Source organism: Sus scrofa, chromosome 5 (genome assembly GCF_054392235.1).
Source record: "Sus scrofa isolate SSC_HxYL_T2T_F1_AM1 chromosome 5, Sscrofa_HxYL_maternal_Yorkshire_Landrace_v2.0, whole genome shotgun sequence".
Lineage (NCBI taxonomy): Eukaryota > Metazoa > Chordata > Mammalia > Artiodactyla > Suidae > Sus > Sus scrofa.
The window spans coordinates 18191343-18210286 of record NC_139387.1 but is presented as its reverse complement, the minus strand read 5'-3'; the positions used below and the strand labels follow the sequence as shown (position 1 = coordinate 18210286).

The 18944-nt window shown below is 42.5% G+C and overlaps 1 protein-coding gene across 19 annotated transcripts in view; it reads left to right on the top strand.

Annotated features, from left to right (window-relative positions):
* LIMA1 (LIM domain and actin binding 1) overlaps positions 1–18944 on the top strand; it is a 102150-nt gene that overhangs the window by 39603 nt on the left and 43603 nt on the right. For 12 of the 19 annotated variants that reach the window (XM_021090874.2, XM_021090873.2, XM_021090869.2 and 9 more), the window contains 1 exon segment: positions 8722–8767. The exons of the other annotated variants lie outside the window; for them this stretch is intronic. In XM_021090874.2, the coding sequence (XP_020946533.2) occupies positions 8722–8767 (46 nt within the window). 19 annotated transcript variants of the gene reach the window in all.

The window sequence follows — 18944 nt, the reverse complement described above, 5'->3', positions numbered from 1 at the left end:
AAAGTAAAAAATAAAATAAAAATATTTGGAGGAAGCTTAATCTGGCTGCTGTTTATAGGATTAGCTGGGCTTTCTAATTGTTAACAATGTTTTACTTGGATCTGTGTGTAAGAGTGATTTTTCTAGCATCACAGTTTGTGTCTCACAAGTACTTTATAACTCCAGATATTTCTTTTCCTAAGCCTCTATACTATATAAATCATTAAATTTGAGTGAGGAGGGTACTCTTGATAGGTCACTTTGAATGGCTAGCTTTGTCATTCCTTCATCAATGACAGCCCATAGCATAATCCTTTGCTTGATCAAATTTGACTCTTTTGGTAAAATTTGGTTTCTTTGCAGAAGGTTCCTCTTTGACTCATATTTTTGGAGTTGAAAGGAATCTAGCCCAGTGGTTTTCAAACTCTTAATTGAGTTCTTCAGAGGAACCTCGGGCCAGTTCTGAGAAGACAGAAGATCTAAAGGGCTGAGCCTGTGACCTTCCACCCCTGCGGTCCTGCTTTGATCCCTTTTATATGTTAGGTTCTAAGTTATCATTTGAAAAGAGGAATCTCCAGCATAAAGAACCTCTGATCTGGCTAACCTTTGTTCCATTGCTCTGACAAATAAGGAACTTGCTGTCCAGTAGTTATAACTAAATATCATGTGGCAAGATGGTGGCAGAGCTTAATCTCACACACTTAAAACTCTTCCAGCCTCTGTGTCTTCTTCCCTCATGTCACTGCTCCTCCCACTCTTGTTATATCTTTACCCATCCCAGAGGCCCAAGGAAGAAGAGTTTATATTTAGTTTTCTGTGATCATTCTTCCTTGTTAAGGAAAAATGACCCTCAGATCTCCCTGGTCAGTTTCTTTCCTTTTCTGTAACATTTTAGTGGTGAAATTGTTCCAGAAGAAAATACATTGCCTAAAACTTGGGAGTTTCCATTTTCCTTTTTTTGGCTCAGGATTCCCTTTGCTCTATTAGAGGGCATACGAGCAAGAGTCATGGCTCAGGAACTCTGTTTTCTGGCCTTAGAAAAGTTCGAGACACTGTTATTACTCCCCAGATAATTTTAGCATCCTCCATCAGCTGCCTGCCTCACAGCTGAGCATTAATGAGCAGTTGCAAGATTAAATTCTGTATGTGAAGAGGAGACTTGGAGGATGAGAAGATCTGGGAAGGGAAGGAGATTTTAATTATAGAAATCTCATGGCAAATATTTTTTCCCTCAAATTTGGATCTTCGAAAAGATCTCCCCTCCCCCAATCAGTGACGTTCACATTTTGTGTCAGAATAATACTGGTTGCTCTGAGTGTCTCTGAGGAAAGTCTAGGGCCTGAATCCTGATCCAACACTGAATTCAGAAGTGTTGTGCCTCAGTGTCTCTTTTGAGAGTCAAAATGTAAAAGTACCAAGGACGGAACTCGGAAGAAAGCAGTTTTTGGAAGCTTTCTCTCTGTGCATCTACTATTTAGCAAGCACTTTATTACAAATAAAGGGTCGGTGATTTTTTTAATGAATTTTATTACATTTATAGTCGTACAATGATCATCAAGAGTGGTGGTATTTGAGTGGGAGTTTCAGAACACGATTCAAGACAGACATTGGTGTATACATCTGTGCCTTACAGATGCCTCAGGGCTCAAAGAATACGACTAAAGATGAAAATTATTTTGACCTTCTGTAACTCTGTTTCAGTTAAGACAGTAAAGGGAAGGGAACCTCTAAGCTTATTTACCCAACTAACCACAGTGTAAATACCCTGTGCCTTGGAGAAACAATTGGCTAAGAATAGGCCAGTCTGCTGATTGGCTCTGGCTTTCCTATATGGATTATTGCTGTAATATACTGTCGATGATTACCCAGGGGGTGTGGAAACACAAATTCAAGGCCAGTCCTAAGTTCCTTTCTAGCTATAATCCACTCTGCTCTGCATTGCCGTTTCGAGGGACTCTCTCAGACAGATACATTAGCACAAGTGGGGAAAAAATATGTATGTAGAAGGACATTCACCACAGCGCGGTACGTGGTGATGGATAACTGGAAACAATACAAGTGCTCATTAAAAGGACTGTGGGTTAATAAATTATAGAGGGAGAGGGTTGCCAGGGTTACCAAAGGCTTCTGAGTGTTGCTAAATCAAGATGTTTGTTAGGCTTCGTCTTCGATGACCGCTCAGCCCTTCTTCCCACGTTTCTTCTTCTCTTGGCTTCTCTGGGAGTCCTGGTTTTCCTCCTACTTCTGTCTACTCCCATTCTCTGTTATCACCTCTTCTTTGTCTTCCGACTGCTAATTATCGGAGTCCCCAGGACTGAGTAGGGGCCTTTTCTTGCACTACACGCTCTTTGTGGATGATATCACTTACTTCCACAGCTTTGGTACCATCTGTGGACAGACAGGTTGTAAATTTACGTTAGTAGCGCAGTTCTCGATTTTGAGGTCTAGACACATGTTATTTCATCACTGCCGCCGCCAAGTGGATGCTAACACTGAACGCTTCATCTTCCGCATCCCTACCTCTGCTCCTCCTTCAGAGTCCCCATTCCAGGGAATGGTACTTCCATTGACTCAGCTGCCAGAAACCGGGAATCGCTCTTGACTTCTTTCTCCCCCTTCTCTCATTACCAATGCTGTTGATTCGGCTTCTGAACCATATCTCGAGTCCATTCACTTTATCTGCAGTGCCACCACCCTGGACCAAGCCGGCATCATCTCTCACTATTGCCACCTCCATTTTCAGGCCCCGCCAGTCCATTCTCCACACAGCATCCAGTGCTCTTTTAAAAACATGGCTAGGGAGTTCCCATCGTGGCTCAGCGGAAATGACCCTGACTAGTATCCATGAGGACGCAGGTTTGATCCCTGGCCTCGCTCAGCGGGTTAAAGATCCAGCATTGCTGTGAGCTGTGGTGTAGGTCGCAGACATGGCTCCGATCTGGCATTGCTGTGGCTGTGGTGAAGGCTAGCAGCTGCAGTTCAGTTCGACCCCTCGCCTGGGGACTTCCATATGCTACAGGTATGGCCCTAAAAAGACCAAAAAGAAAAAGAAAAATGAAATCCTTAGCATGGCCTACAAATCTCTTGCCTCCCAGCCTCATCTCCTGACTCTGTCTTTCTCAGTGTACTTCAACAACACTGGAGTTCTTTGTGTATCTTATACGCATGAGACACTTTCTTGCCTTGGGGACTTTGTGTGTGCTCTTTTCTGTGCCTGGAATGCTTTTCTTGCTTTGTTTTGCCTGGCTGACTCCTTCTGGTCAAACTTCAGATCTCAGCCTAAAGGTCATTTCCTCAGCAAGGCCTTCTGACACACAGACACGTACGCACACACAGACACAGCACTCCTACTCCCCAACCCCGCCTTCTCAATTAAGTTCCTTTGTTAGGTTACTTAATAATACTCTGTCCTTTTTCTTTGAGGGATTTATCACTATATAAGTGCAAATATATGTATATAAGTGTGTGTATACACGTGCACATATGTGTTTAATATATAAGCTGTAAGCTCTCTGAAAGCAGGAAACTATGTCTCTTTTGGTTATTTCTCTCACTAGTGCTTAGAACATATTTCTTGAATGAAAAGAAGCTGTTCTAAAATGGAGAAAGGGAGATGCAGAGTAGTATATACAATATTACTTGTTAAAAATGCAATATTATTTTTAAAATGTTGTATATTTAGGAGTTCTCATTGTGGCTCAGCAGGTTAAGAACCCAACTAGTATCCATGAGGATGCCAGTTTGATCCCTGGCTTTGCTCAGTGGGTTAAGGATCTGGTGTTGCTGCAAGCTGCATTGTAGGTCCCAGGTACTGCTCAGATCCCACATTGCTGTGGCTGCAGCATAGACTGGCAGCTGCAGCTCCAATTTGACCCCTAGCTTGATAACTTCCTTATGCCACAGGTGCGACTGTTAAATAAAATAAAATAAAATAAAATAAAATAAAATAAAATAAAATAAAACAAAATAGTAAGCTCCAACTCTTTCCTAACGGGATTGGCAGCATCTTGGAAGCTGCCGGGATGTGGGTCTGATCCCTGGCCCAGCACAGTGGGTTAGGGATCTGGCATTGCCGCAGTTGCAACTTAGGTCGAAATTGTGGCTCCAATCTGATCCCTGGCCTGTGAGCTCCATAAGCCACAGGGCAGCCAAAAATGATCAAAAATAAATTAAATAAAATAGGTATTGTATATTTTGGATATCAATCCCTTGTCAGATATATGATTTGCAAATATTTTCTGCCATTCCAGGGTTGCCTTTTCACTCTTGATAGTGTCCTTTAATGCAAAGATTTTGCTGAGCTTCTCTCTCTCTTCCTTTCTTCCTTCCTTCCTCCCTCCCTTCCTTCCTTCCTTTTTATGGCTGCACACATGGCATATGGAAGTTCCCAGGCCAAGGATTATATCCCAAACTATGCCACAGCTGCAGCAACACTGGATCCCTTAACCCACTGTGCCAGGCCAGGGAGTGAACCTGTGCCTCCACAGCAACCCAAGCCACTGCATTCAGATTCTTAACATACTGCAGCACAGTGGGAACTCAAGTTTTTTCTTTTATTGCCTGTGCTTTTGGTGTCATTCCAAGAATTCTTTGCCAAATTCAATATCATGAGGCTTTGCCCTTGTTTTTTCTAAGAATTTTATAGCTTTAACTTTTATACTTCAGTCTTAATCTATTTTGACTTAATTTTTGTATAAGAGACCAACTTCATTTTTTTTTTCTTACGTGTGGAAATCTACTTTTTCCAGCATCATTTATTGAAAAAACTTTTTTCCACAATAGATTTTCTTGGTATCTTGTTAAAATCCTTTGACCATATATGTGAGGATTTATTTCTGGGGTCTCTATTCCATTCCATTGATCTGTGTGTCTGCCTTTATGCTAATACTACATTGTCTTTTGTTTGTTTGTATTTTGGCCACACCCCATGACATGCATAAATTCCTGGGCCAAGGATCAAACCTGAGCCACAGCAGTGACAACAATGGATCCTTAACCACTAGTCTATCAGGGAACTCCTACATTGTCTTTTAAAAATTTTTTGGTAATATATACATAACATATAATATACCCTTTTAACCATTTTAAGTATACGTTTCAGTAGCATTAAGTACATTTGAATTGTTGTGCAACAGTCACCACCATGACTGTTCTTTATATAGCTATGTAGTATTTCATTGAATGAACACATTATAATTTATTTACCCGTATTCTGCTAATGGATATTCAGGTTGTCTTCAGTTGATTGCTATTGCAGTTAAGACTATGAAAAATAATCTAACATAAAAGTCATTTTTGCTTGTGTGAGGATTACTTCTGGAAACACAGTTTGTGAGTGGTAGGTAGCATTTGTGCTTTTGTAATTTTGAAGTTTTTGTAAAATTGACAAAATTACTTTCATAGAATAATTTCCCTCAGTAAATTAGCTTTTTTTTTTTTTTTTAAAAAAAAACCTTTTCCTGGAGTTCTCTTGTGGCACAGTAGGTTAAGGATCCAGTGTTATCACTGCTGTGGCTTGGGTCATGACTGTGGATTGAATTCAGTCCTTGGCTTGGGAACTTCCATATGTGACAGGCATGGCCAAAAATAAAAAAGTTTTTCATACTTGCTATGTTAAAAAATGTTCTTAGTGTTGTTTGTGTTTTCATTTTGAGGTCGAATGTCCTCATGGTTTAAGTCATTTGATATTTTCTGTGAACTATATGTTTATATTCATGACCATTTTTCTATTAAGTTGTTTGTCAGTTTCTTATTGATTGTAAGAGTTCTTTACACTTTAGGAAAATTAGCCTCTTATCTGTAATATAATTTGCAAATATCTTTCCAGCTTGTCACTTGATTTATAGCAGTTCTAATCCCATTTTCTTTCATAATCTATTTATGGTCAATGAAATCACAGAAATGCCGCAAGTCCTTTTATCGTACCCTGTAAGAAAGCTCTGCTCATTTGCAGAGTATTGTCCGTTCTGGTGAATGAGATTCATACTGATATCTGATTGTTAAAAATTTAAATAGTAGGGAGTTCCCGTCGTGGCGCAGTGGTTAACGAATCTGACTAGGAACCATGAGGTTACGGGTTCGATCCCTGCCCTTGCTCAGTGGGTTAACGATCGGGCATTGCCGTGAGCTGTGGTGTAGGTCATAGACGAGGCTCGGATCCTGCGTTGCTGTGGCTCTGATGTAGGCTGGTGGCTACAGCTCCAATTAGACCCCTAGCCTGGGAACCTCCCGTATGCCTCGGGAGAGGCCCAAGAAATGGCAAAAAGACAAAACAAAACAAAAAAATTTAAATAGTGGAGTTCCTATTGTGGCTCAGCAGAAATGAATCCAATAAGGATCCATGAGGATGTGGGTTCCATCCCTGGCCTCACTCAGTGGGTTGGGGATCTGGTGTTGCTGTGATGTAGGTGGCAGACATGGCTTGGATCCCACGTTGCTGTGGCTGTGGCATAGGCCCCCAGCCGTAGCTCCGATTTAACTCCTAGCCTGGGAACTTCCATATGTCACAGGTGTGGCCCTAAAAAGCCAAAAAAGAAAAAAAAAAAAGTTAAACAGTGATGGGACTAGAAGAGACCGTAGAAATCCTCTCCCATAGTCAGTTTCTCAGATGAGGCCCACGTAAATGAAGTGATATAACCTAGGTTACGAAGCAGTAAAGCAGTGATACCGATCCAGGACTTTCCTCTGGCTTCCATATTGGATAAGGTTGTTCTGTTTAACACAAATACTAAGGAAGTCCTGAGTTTATAAAGGTATTTATGGGTCAAATTGGTTTTGGTAGAAGAATAGGCTCTTTCCTCTACTTCTCTTTATCTTTTTGTCTCACCTCCTTTTTCTTGCCCAAATGCCTTGGGACTTCTGAAATTCTGCCTTAAAATAGGGAGCAAGTGGCCCTTTCAGTGTGTCCTTTTCTAGGGTTGGGTTGGTGAGTTCCATTTATACAGGCCCAAGGAAGTCACATGGTGGGGATTGTCCAAGTGATGGTGCTGCCTTCAATGCTTGACTCAGAGGCCCCGAGGAAGCCAGGTGAAGGTCTGTAGCCTGGACCTCCCAAACCTCTTTTTGTCTTCAAGTAGAGAAAAACCTGATCTCCCTGAAAAGCCCTGGGGCTTCAGTTGTTTCTCAGGGATATCCGAACCAAGTAATAAAAATGATAAAATGATGAAAGTAATAATAAACTTAAAATAATAAAATTATATAAGCCTGCTTATCAAATCTAAGACTCTTATCAACTCTAGGCAGAGCCATTATTTTATGACTCACTAAGGAAAATTGCTGCTGATTAAAAAGACCAATGTTTGGAGTTCCCACTGTGGCAACTGGGTTAAGAATCTGACTGCAGCAGCCTGGGTCACCACAGAGGCACAGGTTCTATCCCTGGCCCAGCAGAGTGGTTTAAAAGATCCTGTGTTACTGAAGCTTCACTGTAGGTCACAGCTGAGGCTCAGGTTCAATCCCTGGCCTGGGAACTTCCTTCCATATGACTCAGGTGCGGCCATAAAATTAAAAATTAAAAAAAATTTTTAAAAGATTAATGCTTACTTAACATATAAGCTTTTCTCACATGTTATTCTTAGGCATATAAAAAAGTAAAATAATATTTCTTTAGGAGTTCCTGTTGTGGCCCAGCAGAAATGAATCCAAGGTTGCAAGTTCCATCCCTGGCCTCGCTCAGTGGGTTAAGGATCTGGCATTGGTGTGAGCTGTGGTGTAGGTCACAGACACAGCTTGGATCCTGTGTTGCTGTGACTGTGGCGTAGGCCGGCAGCTTAGCTCAGCTTCGATCCTTAGCCTGGGATCCTCCATATGCTGTGAGGTGCGGCCCTAAAAAGAAGAAAAAAAAATTCTTTAAATGGCAAATCCAAAAAATGGCAAATTATAATGTAATCTCTTTAAAGACCTTTAAGGAGTTCCTATTGTGGCTCAGCAGGTTATGAACCTGACTAGTATCCATGAGGATGTGGGTTTGATCTCTGGCCTTGCTCAGTGGGTTGGGGATCCAACATTGCTGTGAGCTGTGGTGTAGATTGCAGGCACAGCTTGGATCCCACATTGCTGTGGGCCAGCAGCTACAGCTCTGATTCAACCCCTAACCTGGGACCTTCCATTTGCTATGGGAGTAGCCCTAAAAAAAGAAAAGGAAAGAAAAAGAACATGTATAGTATCTTCAGGTTCATTTAACTGAACTAAAGCGACAGTACCAGCAGCTTAGACTAAGTTCACACAGGTACTGGTGGTATGACTACCTCTTGACCAACTGGTTGATAAGAATGCTGATTTCAGAGGCATTGCTGGTGGGGAAATGTGCACACTAGGGTTAATGCAAGGCTATATCCTTTAACTAATTCCAAAACATTTTTATACACGTGATCTCATTTGATCATCCCAGCTTTGTAACAGATTGTTTTTCTAGATAAGAAAACTGAGGCTGTTAGAGAAGTTGACTTGCCCGAGAGCACAGTGAATACGTGATGGAATTGGGACTTAAGCCCCAGACTTTCTGCTTAATTCAGTTCTTTCCCAGCATTTGACCTCATCGTCTTGGCTCTTTCTCTTAGAGCAGGTGACTGCAACAGCCCAGGAAGTGAGGACTGCTCTCATTCTCTGCTTCTTCTGATAGAGTCGATTAAAGACAATTGCTTGGCAGATAGGTGTGCAGAAGTGGTTTTCTTAAAGATTGAAAGAGTAAAAATATAAGTTTAATTTGAGGACATTCTCTTTTCCCCCCCTTCTTCTTTGAAGGTACCAGAAAGCAGCTGAAGAAGCAAACATGGAAAAGAGAAGAAGTGTAAGTATTTGGAAGCCCCGGGACACGTGGAACATTGTGGGCAGAGCCCATGTGGCCCGGCCACCTGCAGCCTCTGCAGGGCATGGGCTCAATGTCAGCTGAGCCGGGCATCTGTGCCAGCTGGTCTGATTCGTGAACCATTTGCTCAGGAGAGCTTGGCTCAGGTGTAGAGAGTCTTATTTGTTCACTGAGACTCTCTTTTTGAGTCACTTTTTCTTTGCTGACTTGAGTGAAGGTCAGAAGGCCAAGTGCTTTGCTGGTGGTTATAAAATGGCTTACTGCTTGTGCTCAAATTAGGATACGGGCATCCTAGGCTTTTCCTTTTTTCCAAATCAAACAATAAGACTATCTCTGCATTTAAATGGTAGCAGCTGTGCAGCTGTTGTCATCCCCTGGGTTGTTTAAAGCAAACTTTTTTTTTGTTAATTTTTTTTTTGTCTTTTTAGGGCTGCACCTGTGGCATATGGAGGTTCCCAGGCTAGGGGACTAATCGGAGCTGTAGCCACCAACCTATACCACGGTCACAGCAAGCAACTCCAGATCCGAGCCGCATCTACACCACAGCTCACGGCAACTCGGGATCCTTAACCCGCTGAGCGAGGCCAGGGATCAAACACACAACCTCATGGTTCTTAGTTGGATTCGTTTCCGCTGTGCCACGATGCAAACTCCCAAAGCAAACTTATTGACCCAGCCGAGGTAGCAAGCTTCTTAGTTAGCTACAGGGTCCATCAAAGGCAAAAACCTCAGAACTAGCTCCTAGCTCGTACCCATTTGTACTCTCCCACTGGCTAACTTCTAGCTGCTCTGGATAGTGTATTTCTTTTGAAATCTTACTTGATTTAGTCTTGTGAGGAGAAAAAAAAAAACCTCACATTTTTGGCAAGAATTCTTTAATTGGGCCAGCATTACAAAAACATCCTCTTGGCAGTTTTCAGTACCTAAACTATTTAAATTAGTACATAACACGCCCCTGTCACTTTGTTTTCTCTAAGGGAGCAGTGCTTACTGGGGTTTTTTTGTTTGTTTGTTTTGTTTTGTTTTGTCTTTTTGCTATTTCTTTGGGCCGCTCCCACAGCATATGGAGGTTCCCAGGCTAGGGGTCCAATCGGAGCTGTAGCCGCTGGCCTATGCCAGAGCCATAGCAACGCGGGATCCAAGCCACGTCTGCAACCTACACCACAGCTCACGGCAACGCCGGATTGTTAACCCACTGAGCAAGGGCAGGGACCAAACCCGCAACCTCATGGTTCCTAGTCGGATGCGTTAACCACTGTGCCACGACGGGAACTCCCTACTGGGTCTTTGACTTAATTTTCCTGTAATTTGAGAATGGATCCTCTTTGGCACACTATAAGAAAAGTTACCGTCATTTCACTCAATTGCTGGTTTATTCTCTCTCGCCTGTTATTTTTCCCCTTTTTCCTTTCTTCCTTTTTTCTTTTCCTTTCTTTCCTTTTTTCTTTTTTTTGGGGGGGGGTGCGGTGGTGGTGCTGCACCTGCAGCATGCAAAAGTTCCTGGGCCAGGGATCAAACTCACACCACAACTGTAATCAGAGCCACAACAGTGACAATGCCGGATCTTTAACCCCCTAAGGCACAAAGAAGCTTCTCTTTTCCTTTTTTCCTTTCACTCATTCATTTAGCAAGTATCCACAGAGCACCCCACTAATATGCCAAGCACTGTTTTAGGCAGTAATACAGACTACATCCCTGCCACCGTGGAGTTTATGTTCTGGTGGGAGAGACAGACAATAAACCTGTTGTCAGGTATGAAATAACATAAAGCGGGTGAGCGGGGTAGAGTATAGCGGTCAAGGAAAGCCTCTGATAAGGAGACATTTGAGCAGAGATCTGAGGACGTGAGCTGGGGAGAAAAATAATTCAGACAGAAGATAACAGCACATTCAGATGCCCTGAGGCAAGAACATTCTAAGTGTATTTGAGCAACTGGAAGAGAAATGTCATTTAGAGCCATTGTAAGGACCTGGACCTTAACACTGTACAGATGCAGGCCTTCGGATGGTTTGTGTGCAAAGGACTGATGTGATCAGACTAAAATTTTAAGAAGAGGAGAAAGAGACTAGAGGAACAATGGCAGAAGCATGAAGACCAATTATGAGATAATTGCAGTGATTTAGGCCAGAGATGATAATGAATTGGACTGGAGTAGCAGCTATACAGGTAACAAGTGGTCAGGATTTATGCTGAAGGTAGGGAAAAAGAATGGCAACAATGGGAGTTCCCGTCGTGGCGCAATGGTTAACGAATCCGACTAGGAACCATGAGGTTGCGGGTTCGGTCCCTGCCCTTGCTCAGTGGGTTAACGATCCGGCGTTGCAGTGAGCTGTGGTGTAGGTTGCAGACGCGGCTCGGATCCCGCATTGCTATGGCTCTGGCGTAGGCCGGTGGCTACAGCTCCGATTCAACCCCTAGCCTGGGAACCTCCATATGCCGTGGGAGCGGCCCAAGAAATAGCAACAACAACAACAACAACAAAAGACAAAAAAAAAAAAAAAAAAAAAAGAATGGCAACAATGCTTTTGGCCCAAACACCAGGGAGAATGCCACTGAGATGGGGAAGATGGTAGGAAAAGCAGGTTTAGAGAAGGGGGGATATTTATTAGAAGCTCAGTTTTGAACATGTTAAATGGAAAATTCTTTATTAACACATCCAAGTGGAGATGTCAGATAGGAACTTGGATGCGCAAATCTGGAATTGGAAGAGATCCAACCTGGAGATGAGGTATGTGGGTATCAAAGTGTCAGTGATTTGTAAAGACAGGAGATGCATGAGATCACCTGGGGAGTGAGTATAACTGGGAAAGGGTTCTGAGGACAGTGCTCAGGGGCACCTTGATGTTTCAAAGTTGGATAGATGAGGAAGAAGCAGCAAAGGAGACTTAGAGGGAGCAATTGGTGAAATAGCAGTGGAAACAAGAGGATGGGGTGCCAGATGTCCCGTGAAGAAAGCATTTCTAAAAGGCAAATTATCAACAGAGTCAGACACAGATAGGCTGAGGTCTACTATCAGATTTGGCAACACGAAAGTCACCGGTCATCTTGTGCTGTTTGGGAGTGATAGGATAAAGGCCTGACTGGACTAGGTCATCAAGATAGTGGGATGACCCAAGTTGGCACCACAAGTATAGATAAACATTTATGGAGCATCTTTTATGTACCAGGTGCCAAAGGCACAAAGAGGAACAAGAGTTGGTCTCTGCCGGAGTTCCTGTTGTGGCTCAGTGGTAATGAACCCGATTAGTATCCATTAGGACGTGGGTTTGATCCCCCCTGGCCTTCCTCAGTGGATTAAGGATCTAGCGTTGCCCTGAGCTGTGGTGTAGGTCGCAAATGTGGCTCAGATCTGGCGTTGGCTGTGGCTGTGGTGTAGGCCGGCAGCTACAGCTCTGATTCGACCCCTAGCCTGGGAATCTCCATATGCTGCGGGTGTGGCCCTAAAAAGACCAAAAGACAAAGAGTTGGCCTCTGCCTTCAAGGAACTATTTAGAGTTTGGAAAATAGAGTTTATAATCCCATTATGATAAGTTCTGTATTAAAAACACAAGGTACTGGAGTTCCTGTCATGGCGCAGTGGTTAACGAATCCGACTAGGAACCATGAGATTGCGGGTTCGATCCCTGCCCTTGCTCAGTGGGTTAATGATCCAGCGTTGCCATGAGCTGTGATGTAGGTCACAGATGCAGCTCAGATCCCGAGTTGCTGTGGCTCTGGCGTAGGCTGGTCCAGATCCAATTGGACCCCTAGCCCAGGAAACTCCATATGCCACGGGAGCGGCCCAAGAAATGGCAAAAAGACAAAAAATAAAATAAAATAAATAAATAAATAAAAACACAAGGTACTGAGGAGAATTTAGGAGAAACTCATAACCTGGACTATACCACATTAAGGAAGGCTTCCCAGGAGTTAAGGATCTGGCATTGTCACTGCTGTGGCTTGGGCTTCATCCCTGGCCTGGAGAACTTACAGATGCTGCAGGTGTGCTCCCCAAAAGAGACGGAAGCAGGAGTTCCTGTTGTAGCTCATTGGTAACGAACCTGACTAATATCCACGAGGATTCAGGTTCGATCCCTGGCCCCCACTCAGTAGATTAAGGATCTGGCATTGCTGTGAGCTGTGGTGTAGGCCAGCAGTAGCAGCTCAGATTCAGCCCCTAGCCTGGGAACTTCCATATGCCCCACACGCGACCCTAAAAAAAAAAAAAAGGAAGCCTTCCCAGAAGAAGTGGTGCCAGACTGAGCCCAAAGGACAAATAGGAATTAAACAAAGGGGGCAGAGGAGTGACAGAGGAAGCAGCACATGCACATCATGGAGGTATAAGAGAACAGTAGGAAAGACAGTTGTCCCGTTCATTAATATGGAGAAGTCAGGAAAAGAAACAGATTAAAGAGTGAGGAGTGAAGGGCAGAGAGGGGAGACTTCAGCCTTAGACAAGGATGAGATCCGGTACGTTAAGGATCCAGCATTGTCGCTGTTGTGACTCAGGTCACTCCTGTGGCTTGGGTTCAATCCCTGGCCTGAGAACTTCCAGCCAATAAAAAAAAGGATGAGTTTAAGATGCCTACAGGATTTCCAGGTGAAACTCATAGGTAAGGCGAGAGATCTGGCTAGAATTGTAGGTCATGAGTCACCAACAGAAGCTGGTGGGTGACACCGGAGGGTACATGACATCATCTATAGACAAATATATAAAGTGAGTAAAGAAGATGACCTAAGGCAGACCCTTGAGGGGCCCCACCATATAAGGGAGGGACTAAGGAAGAGAAACCTGTAAAGAAAACTGAAGGTGGCCCTCTGGGAAGAAATCTAGGAAAAAGGAGTATCACAGAAACGATTGGATGAAAGGAATTTTTACAGAGGGCAGTGGTCAGTAAGGTGAGATGCTCTAGAGAGCTCAAGGAAAATAAAGCAGAAGTGTCCATCGCAATTGGCAGCTGAGATGAAAGGATATGAACACGTAATTAAAAAACAGGAGTTCCCATTGTGGTGCAGTGGAAACAAATCCAACTAGGAACCATGAGGTTGCGGGTTCGATCCCTGGCCTCACTTAGTGGGTTAAGAATCTGGCGTTGCCATGAGCTGTGGTGTAGGTCGCAGATGAGGCTCAGATCCCAAGTTGCTTGGCTGTGGTGTGTAGGCTGGCAGCAACAGCTCCGTCTGATTAGGCCCCTAGCCTGGGAACCTCCATATGCTGCAAGTGCAGCCCTAGAAAAAGCCAAAAAAAAAAAAAAAAGAAGAAGAAGAAGAAGAAACAATAAACTCATTTTCTAAATGCTTAGCCTCATTATTAAAGGGATGTAAATTAAAGTATCTGAGATATGAATTGTAACCTAATCAGTTTTTTAAAATAATATTCAGTTTGTGAGGAATATTCTCATCCAGTGCTAGTGAAGAGTCAGTTAGACAATGCCTATTCAAATATCAAATATGTTTCATACCCACTGAGCCAGCAGTTTTACTCCTAAGAATTATCATTGAGAAAAGCTCACAGGTGAAATAAAATAAATGTAAAGGATATTTATTTCAGGATTCTTTGTAATACTGACATGTTTGAAATAATGCAGATATTCATCAGTGGGGGAATGGTAAATTATGGTTCCTATATCCAACATAGTAATATATGTAATATTATATCTGGTGTTATAGTATATGGTTAAGATTTTATGTATTGGCATGGGATGGAAAGACACCAAAAGCACTATACATGAGTAAAGCAAGGTGCACAATGGGAACTATAGTTTGATTTTCTAGAAAAATATACATGTGTATAAAAATAAGGAAAAAAATGAGAGTGTGTGCACCAAGTTGTTGACGGTGTATATCTTGATTGGGATACGGGGGGAGTCAAATAGGAAAAATGGAAGCATATTTTCAAGGGATAGATACCTTCCTATATGGATTGACTTTTCTCCTTCAATAGCTTTTAAAATTTATTTCTGTAATTGAGAAAAGTCACAAGTTGAAAACAAGACATTGAAATAAAAAATATAAAGAGGTAATTGGTGACCCTGATCAGTGCTGCTTCAGAAGTGTTTGGGTAGTAGAACTGGAGTGAAAAGTGGTCAAGGGGAAATAGCAACTGCACAAGATTGTGCTTTCAAGACCCTTAACTGTGAAATATGAGAGACAGCCATGGCTTGAAGAAAACATGAAGCTGAAAGATGGTTACTTTTTTAACATCAATTTTTTATTTTGAAATAATTTTATTTTATTTTTTATTTATTTATTTATTTATTTATTTTGTCTTTTTGCTCTTTCTTTGGGCCGCTCCCGTGGCATATGGAGGTTCCCAGGCTAGGGGTTGAATCGGAGCTGTAGCCACCGGCCTACACCAGAGCCACAGCAACGCAGGATCCGAGCCGCGTCTGCAACCTACACCACAGCTCCGGATCATTAACCCACTGAGCAAGGGCAGGGACTGAACCCGCAACCTCATGGTTCCTAGTCGGATTCGTTAACCACTGCGCCACGACAGGAACTCCTGAAATAATTTTAGATTTACAGTAGATAATACAAAGAGTTCCCATACACCTCCACCAAGCCCCCACTGTTGTTATCATCTTATATAATTGTGGTTCATGTATTAAAACTTAGAAATTAGCGTTGGTGCAAGGTTGTCCGCTAAGCTACAGGCTTTACGCAGGTCTTACCAGTTTCTCCGTTAATGACAGATAGTTGCTTTTAAGATCCACCAGACTTGTGAGAAGTCAGAATTGTTTCCTCAAGGAACATGGAGAAATGTCCACATACATTTATAGAGGTGACCATCTTGGCATAAGATACTCTCATTCTACCATGGAAAGTTAAGGTGGAGAAACATTCAGGAGCAAGTGGGTAAATGTGTTCCTTTAGCAAATACTGAGATGGGGTTATAGGAGGACTCGAAGTCCTAGAAATTTACCCCTCCTCTCTTCCTCTTCCAGCTGCACCTGGGACACAGAAACACAGACCATTCATACCACTGTCAGTTATAGTTTCAGGTTCCTTTCAAGCATAGAATATGCCGCTTCTTGAAATCTGTGCTATTGAGACCTTCATCTCTGAGAAGCTCTTAGCCTAGCAATTTCTTCCCATCCTTGGAGACTGTACCCCCAAGGTCATCCGTGTTTCCCACCTGCTGCTCTATCCTGTCAGATATCCTTGTGCTTAAGATGAAGATTCCCTTGCCAGGATTTCATCATGAAAGCTCATTTTTTTATTGAAGTTTATATTTTATAAACTTCAGTTTGTATATTTAATTGATTTACGTTGTGTTAGTTTCAGGTATCTAGCCAAGTGATTCAGATATATATGTATGTATACACATATAAATGTATATATATTCTTTTTCATTTTCTTTTTCCTTATAGGTCATTACAAAATATTGAGCATAGTTCCCTGTGCTATACAGTAGCTTTTTGTTCATTATCTGTTTTATGTTCACGCTTATTTGACCCAACCTCTTCATTTTGCGGGGTGAATAACTGAGACCCAAAGAGAGGAAGGGATTCATATGCCATGGGTTCAGCCCTAAAAAAAATTAAGTAAATAAAAGACGAAAAAATAAATAATTAAAAGACAAAAGAAAAAAGAAAAAAAGAACAGTAAGAGACTATAACCCAAGTTCAGGATTTGGGAGATGATGGGATAGTGTGGTTGACCACCGTTGTAGGAGTGGCAGGAGGAGTAGGGAGGACCACCCATTTAATAATAATTGTCACCATTTACTGACACTATTTGTGTCAAATACTGCACTATGTGCTTTAATATAGTCTCATTTACTCTCCACAATAGCCCTGTACAGTAGTTTCCAGAAATTAAGAAACTTGCCCAGGGTCACTTGGCTGGATGGAGCTGGATTATATGAGTAATACATGTCCATTGTAGGAAATACAGATATTATACATAAAATAGATAAGCAACAAGAATTTACTGTATAGCACAGAGAATTATATTCAATTATATTATATATTCAATATAATCTATAATGGAATATAATCTAAAAAATAAACCAGGAGTTCCTGTCGTGGCTCAGGGGTTAATGAACCCGACTAGCATCCATGAGGACTCGGGTTCGATTCCCTTGCCTCACTCAGTGGGTTAAGGATCCGGCGTTGCCGTAAGCTGTGGTGTAGGTTGCAGACGCAGTTTGGATCCTGCTTTGCTGTGGCTGTGGCGTAGGCCAGCAGCTGTAGCTCTGATTCGACCCCTAGCCTGGGAACCTCCATGTGCGGTAGGTTCAGAGCTAGAAAGACAAAAAAAAAAGAAAGAAAAAAAATGATAAAAAATAAACCAAATCGCTTTGCTATATCACCTAAAACTAACATAATATCATAAGTCAACTATAGATCAATTGAAAAATAAGAAAATACATAGAGTTCCCATTGTGGCTCAGTGGAAACTAACCGGGCTAGTATTCCTGAGGATGCAGGATCGATCCCTAGCCTTGCTCAGTGGCTTAAGGATCTGGCATTGCTGTGGCTGTGGTGTAGGCCAGCATCTGCAGCTCCAGTTTGATCCTTAGCCTCAGAACTTCCATATGAGGCAGGTGCAGCCCTAAAAAGACCAAAAAAAAAAAAAAAAAAAGGGAGAGCACATTTACTCCTCTGTTAGAATGCCCCCCCCAAAGGAGGTCCTCCATCGAGGCCCTTGTTTGGGACATTGCTTGTACTCCATCACAAGTAAAGTAGAAATGACAACTTTCAAGCCACTTATAAGTCACATAAGAATTATTTGATATTCAATGCATAATTTTATTTTTATATTCATTCTTATTACACAATGATAGCACATTTATTGTAAAAAAGAAAAAGAAGAAAATATAAATGCCCATAAATCCATGATCCCCAGAGGCAACCTGTTAACATTCTTTTTTTTTTTTAATTAATTAATTAATTTATTTTTTTTATTTTCCCACTGTACAGCAAGGGGGTCAGGTTCCTGTTAACATTCTGATGTCTTTTCTTCCAGACTACTTTTCTATGTTTATATTAATAAACATACATGTGTGTTGTAAAATGGGATCACGCTGTCATGTAATTAGCTTGAATCACCCAGAAGTATCTTCTGAGCATCTTCCATGTCAATCAATATACTTTGATCCATCACATGATATATCTCTAAGAAAAGTAGTGTCCATTTACCAAGGCAAAGTGCCACTTTGATTCTCAGAGAGCCTGTATGGGCTGGGTGGAGTAGGGCAGGGCAGGGCAGGTGAGGTTGGAGGCCCAGATGACTCATCCATTGTGTCACTGGAGAGAGCACAGGGCCAGGAGTGCTGTTGGCAGTCAAGGTAGCACTAGCTTCCAGAGCTGTTCTTTAAGTCTCTCTTTTCCAACAGGAAAACTTTTTTTTTTTTTTTTTGTCTTTTGAGGGCCATACGCACGGCATATGGAGGTTCCCAGGCTAGGGGTCTAATCGGAGCTGTTGCTGCTGGCCTATGCCAGAGCCACAGCAATGCCAGATCCGAGCCCCATCTGCGACCTATACCACAGCTCATGGCAACGCCAGATCTTTAACTTGCTGATTGAGGCCAGGCATCGAACCCACAACCTCATGGTTCCTAGTTGGATTTGTTTCTGCTGTGCCACGACAGGAACTCCATCCAACAGGAAAACTTTTTATGCTGTTTATATTTCTGATCTGTACATGCATCCCCCAGTGAAGCATCTTGCCAGCTAAGATTTAAATACAAGGAATTTCTGCTGCGGTGCAGTAGGATCAGTGGCATCTCTGCAGCACCTGGACATAGGATTGATCCCTGGCCTGTCTGGCTCGGTGGGTTAAGGATCTGGTGTTGCCATAGCTGTGGCGTGAATGCAGCTGCACCGTAGGTCACAACGGTGGCTCAGATCTGATCCCTGGCCCTGGAGCTCCCTATGCCATGGGATGGCCAAAAAAGAGCGGGGTGGGGGAAGAAAGAAAAAAAGACTTAAACACACAAATCAATCAGTTGTTCTTCTATAATGTTCTTCTCTTCATGCCTTGGTGCTGCTTGATGGTGTGGCTCTCAGAGTGTATTCAGAAGAGTAATAGGGTGAGAGACTTAATTCCCAATATAGCTGCTAATCCTGTTTAATTCCCCCAGAGTCTTTCAGTCCTAGGTGGTTTGTCCTTTCTTAGTTGAAAGACCGGTGGATCACAGACTACAGGAATGGAGGGCAAGAAGGTATTGGAG